General features: G+C 30.2%; 1 protein-coding gene across 3 annotated transcripts in view; it reads left to right on the forward strand.

Annotated features, from left to right (window-relative positions):
• Positions 1-205: 205 nt before the first annotated feature.
• The window catches only part of LOC117172893 (lipase 3-like), a 23,727-nt gene continuing 18,899 nt past the window's right edge, over positions 206-5,033 (forward strand). For 2 of the 3 annotated variants that reach the window (XM_033361180.1, XM_033361181.1), the window contains exons 1-3: positions 208-443; positions 4,098-4,335; positions 4,400-4,475. In XM_033361180.1, coding sequence (XP_033217071.1) covers positions 327-443; positions 4,098-4,335; positions 4,400-4,475 — 431 coding nt within the window. In that variant the 5' untranslated portion in view covers positions 208-326. Of the gene's footprint in view, positions 444-4,097; positions 4,336-4,399; positions 4,476-5,033 lie in introns of all 3 variants that reach the window. The other variant, XM_033361182.1, reaches the window with a different exon arrangement.

Here is a 5,033-nt window from a genome sequence, read left to right on the forward strand (position 1 = left end):
AAAGTACCTCTTCGGTGACAAGAATAACTCTGCTGTCACATCTATACATGGTATCCGGATTGCTTCTGAAGTTATTATTGATATCATTCTTATACCACTTGTCACGCCGTGCCGTCTACGTGCGTAAATAAATATTGCGTTTTGCGTGACCTGCGCACCGTTTTATCTGCGGAACGCGGTTCACAGGGTTAACAATGATCGAAGAGTCACTTTCAGTTATGTGCAGATTCAGTCTAGTTGCGTTTCCGACCACCAAGGTCTGCCTGGAAAAGTCTGCTCTGAGTGCTGCCAAAGGATTTTGATCCTTTCGATAGTGAAAGTAAATCATGGTCTCGTATAGCTCCATTTCCACACTTCTCGTCTTGTTGACTTCTCTGCAAAGTGCGAGAACCTGGACCCCTAACACTCTCAGCAACTACTTTGAAGGCGCACAAAAAAATGTGGTGTGTATATCCAAAAATAATTATTGCATATTATTAACTTATGGAAAAAGTATGATTAAAAAGTTTTTTTTTAAATAAAATGTTAACAATGTGGATTAAAAGCCTTTAATCAGTTGACAAGTGAAATTTTTGTATCTTTATAGTGTGAACACACCATAATCATTTGACAACTGCTCTTGACGATTTGCGATGATTACATAATTTTTATTGCTATCACAACTTTTTCAATTCGAGGATAAAAAGTGGATTAAGCCACTATAAGTAGTTGACAATTAAATGTACTGTGGTAAAAATTACAAAATAGAAATTTTATTGTACAATCACTATCACATTCACGACTTCCAATGCAGTTGAAACCAAATTTAGCATTTTATTCCAATTTCGTTTACCGGTTATCATATCTCTTTCACTCTGCTTCATTTTTTATAATTCTGCCGGTGCGAATGAAAAATCCCGAAAAATAATATTTCTGACAGTTCATAACATTACCGATTTTAAAAATTCCCAAAAGAATGGTCGAATTAAAAAATTCCCCAGTTTAACCAATCAAAAAATTATTGTTCATTGAATATTACCTATTTATTATAAATACAATAATCAAATAGTTTTATTAGCAAAAAAGATTTTCTTATGTTTGAAATCTGAAAAAATAATTTTTGGAATTTAAAATGACAATAATTGAAAAAAATATATTTTTGGAGAAAGAATTTTGTTTGTGCATAGTATTTAATTTTTAATTACAAAAAACGTTTTCAAAAATCTAAATGCTAAATTAAAAGAAAAACTTTGAGATAAATTAGTGTTGGAATGAAACATGCAAAGCTTGTTAGGAAAATGTTATTAGATTTATTAACTAAAAAATATTTAACAAACACAATTTGTTTAATTGTTTAAATTTGGGAATTTTTTAGTTCTGGCATTTAATAATTTGGCAATTTTTTGTCCGGAATTTCATTCTGCGGGAATTTTCAAATTCGTTAATATTATAAACTGTCGGTGATTTTATTATTCGGGAATTTTATATTTATGAAATTTTATAATTTGTGGAATTTTATTATTCGAGAATTTTATAGTGTCAGGAATTTTATTTTTCGGGATTTTTCAGTCACTCCATTCTACTTTAAGGAATTTGAAATAAATTAACAAAAACTTTTTCCGCCTTAAGTTTTTAAATTCGCAAATAATTTGATGGCTTTGGATATTTGTGTCGTGCGACTGAAAAATCCTTGAAAATAAATTGCCCGATACTGTAAAATTCCAGACATAGAAAATATTTCAAATGTAAAATCCCTGAAATTAGAAAAATTCCGGCAATTATGAAATGCCGCCAATGATAAAATTGATGCTGCCCCGTCGGTTGGTGTAACAGGAGCTGCGCGGGGTGCGCGGGATCTGCAGTTATCACTCAGGTGTGAACTGGCGGAGCGGGCTCTAATAGGTTTATTCTCACCCACCGTCAGCCCCAAAACCGGCGCAATAGAAGAGTTTCACTGTATTTCGGAAATTTTCAAATTCGGTGATATAAATTGTCCAGAATCGGCCAATTCGAAAATTTGTAATTGTTGGCAATTTCATAATCTTAGGAATTTCACATTTCGAATATTTTCTTTTTCGTAAATTTCACAGGAATTTCCGAATAACCAAACTCTTGGCAGAAAATTGCCGAATTGTAAAATTCGATGCAAGTTTTTTTTAAGTGCATGTTAGCTTTTTTTTACGTTATTGCTCTTATAATAAAAATCCTGTTTTTATACTATACTTTTGCATTTAGGAATGTTTTTATTTTATATTTGCTTCTTTAGATTCAAAAATAATAAATAAAAAAATACCTTGATCAAACAAGGTTTCGGTAATTTTATTATTCGGGATTTTCCAGTAGGCCTTTTTCAGAAATAAATATAATTGATTAAAAAACAATTATTTACTTGTTTAAATTTGATAATTTTCTAGTGTTGAGAATTTTGCAGTATTGCATATTCTATAGTTCGGCTATTTTTATCGGAAATTTTAAACTTTCGGGATATTTAAGTTTCCGGATTTTTCAATCTTACTGAAATAGAAAATAATTTTTATTGATATTTTACCTCCGTCAGCAGTTTAATAGTGATGAATATTTTATAATTTTGGCAATTCTTTTGGGAATTATCGATCATCGGAAATTTTTAAATACGATCATATAAACTGTCGGGAATTAAATTTTTTGTGAATACAAATTAGTAAAATTCTGCAATCTTTAAAGCAATTATTTCATCATCTTTTGTTATTTTTAAGAATTAGTAGGAAATGCAACTCATTATACAATTCGAATAAAAATTTGCTTTGAAAAATGTTTTTTTTTGCGCTTCATCCATAAATGACGTCACGCTCTTTTACATAGTAGTTTACTTGGGTAAAATTAAGAACCCGTGTATGATTTTTTTGTTTCTGTATAATAGGGTAGGCCGAAAAAACTTAAAATACAGTAAGAGCACTAATTCTTGGCACCTGAGCCCTATTATTTGCATGCAAAAAACCGCGACTTTTTTATATATCTTTACACTGAGTTATTAATATATACATTACGTGTCACAACATTAGCGTCAGAACAGGATTGGGGGGGGGGGGCTCGGGGGCAACCGATTCCTGTTGCCCTCCAAAAATCTGAATGTAGTTATGTGCTAAGAAAATATTAAAAAATGTATTATCTATGAAATCAGAGAAGGGTACCAACAAATTTTAAAAAATTAAATAATTTCGTACCATTAGGCAAGTTGATTAAAAATTATCCAACTTTTGTTTCTGTTTTTGTGTATGGAAAAAAAGTTCCATTTTTGTTGTTGTTAAGTTTATGAATGTAAATAACCTCAGATTGAAACAATCAAAAATTGTTTCGTCGAAATATAATATTTCGTAAAATGACGAAAAATGCAATTTTGTTAAACTGTACCTCAAGTTGCCAAAAATAATGTTTTTCGTTTTTTTAAAATTATTAATCGATACTCTTTTGAATAACCATTTATAGACAAGATCCGTAAAAAATAGATTTTAGATTGACAAAAATTCATTGTTTTTCACTTTTTGAAGCAACATCTTTTGACGGAATATTTTTGTGCTCACCTTTCTCCGTCTAAACATCATTCACTTCCATAAACTTAATAAAAAAAAATTGAAAAAAATTCTATTCTAATTTTTACGGGCTCTATAGAAACGGATTTTTACGGATCTTGTGTAAAAATGGACCATGTCAAGATGCGTGAAAAATAAAGAAAAAAATTTTGTTTTAAACTTAAAAATATGTACGTGTTTTCTTAGTTTATTAATAAGAGCAAAAAAAAATATAAAAATGAATAACATTTTTTTACAAACTTAGGTATAAGTAAAAGAATTGCATTTTCCGTAACTTTTTTTAAATGTTGTATTTTAATGAAAAAACATTTTTTTGCAATAGACTTGCCCAATATAGTGAGGAATTTTTTTTAAATTTCAAGTTGTTCGTAATGTCACAAAAGGAAACTTTCAGGACTCCTAATGAATATAATAATGCTGTGTTTTCAGCCCACACTATAATACAATAGATATTTTTATAGCACAGGACAATCAATATTTTTAGTTTGGACCCTCTGATTAATCCAAATAATAAAATTCAAAATGTCAATAATTTATTTTATTTTTTAGTATCAGCTAAACGTATTACCGGAGTATAAGATAGAACGATATGTTTTTCCTGATGTTCTGACGACTTTTGAAGCAGATTTAAAAGACGAAATTAATGATGTGGAAGGGACAATTATTTATAGAATGTCGGAGGGGCCAAAATCACCAAAGGCAGAAGGAAAAAAACCGGTTCTTTTTCAGCATGGAATTCTTTGTGACTCGGACCCTTGCGTTGTGAATAAGCCTCAAATCGCAATAGGTATTACTTACAAAATTTAAAAAAAAGAATAAAAAATTGATTTAATCAAAATTTCTTTCAATAGCATATATCCTTGTGGACCAAGGATATGATATTTGGTTGGGAGTAAGCAATTCTTCCTTGGCCGAAAATATGACTTCGTAAGTATCAAAGTACCGTTGAATCATTTTTTGCTTACGACTTCTTTAATTTATTTAATTAACTATATTATCAGAAAGCATCCATTAATTATATTAGACCTTTTAGGAGGTGGGAGGGAGCTTGATATTTTTTCTAAACCTTGCTTGATGAAAGGAGTCCAAAGCATTTCTTAAGAAAGTTTGCTCGTTCAAATCATTTTTTTAAATACGAGTACACCCAATAAAATCTGTTTTGGCTGTTCAAATTTCTGTGTATAATATTATAGGCACACATGCAATTCTTTGAAGTGCTGTGAATTCTTTTGAAATGTATATCGTATTATAATCTCTTAAAATCCCTTTTATATACTTGGGAATATTTTGAAATATTTTGAAATCCTTTTAACCCTTAAACGGCCAAAACGCCACTACCGGGACACTGCTTTTCAACGGCCAACAACTAAGACTATTCGACAATAGAAAAAATTGAGACACATATATTTTTATTGCTTAAGATCTCCCCTTTCCGACGGTGCCAATGAAATTCCTCAAAAAAATTTCTTATTATCCCAAAATGCA

The sequence above is a fragment of the Belonocnema kinseyi genome, chromosome 5 (assembly GCF_010883055.1).
Source record: "Belonocnema kinseyi isolate 2016_QV_RU_SX_M_011 chromosome 5, B_treatae_v1, whole genome shotgun sequence".
In the NCBI taxonomy this organism is placed as follows: Eukaryota; Metazoa; Arthropoda; class Insecta; order Hymenoptera; family Cynipidae; genus Belonocnema; species Belonocnema kinseyi.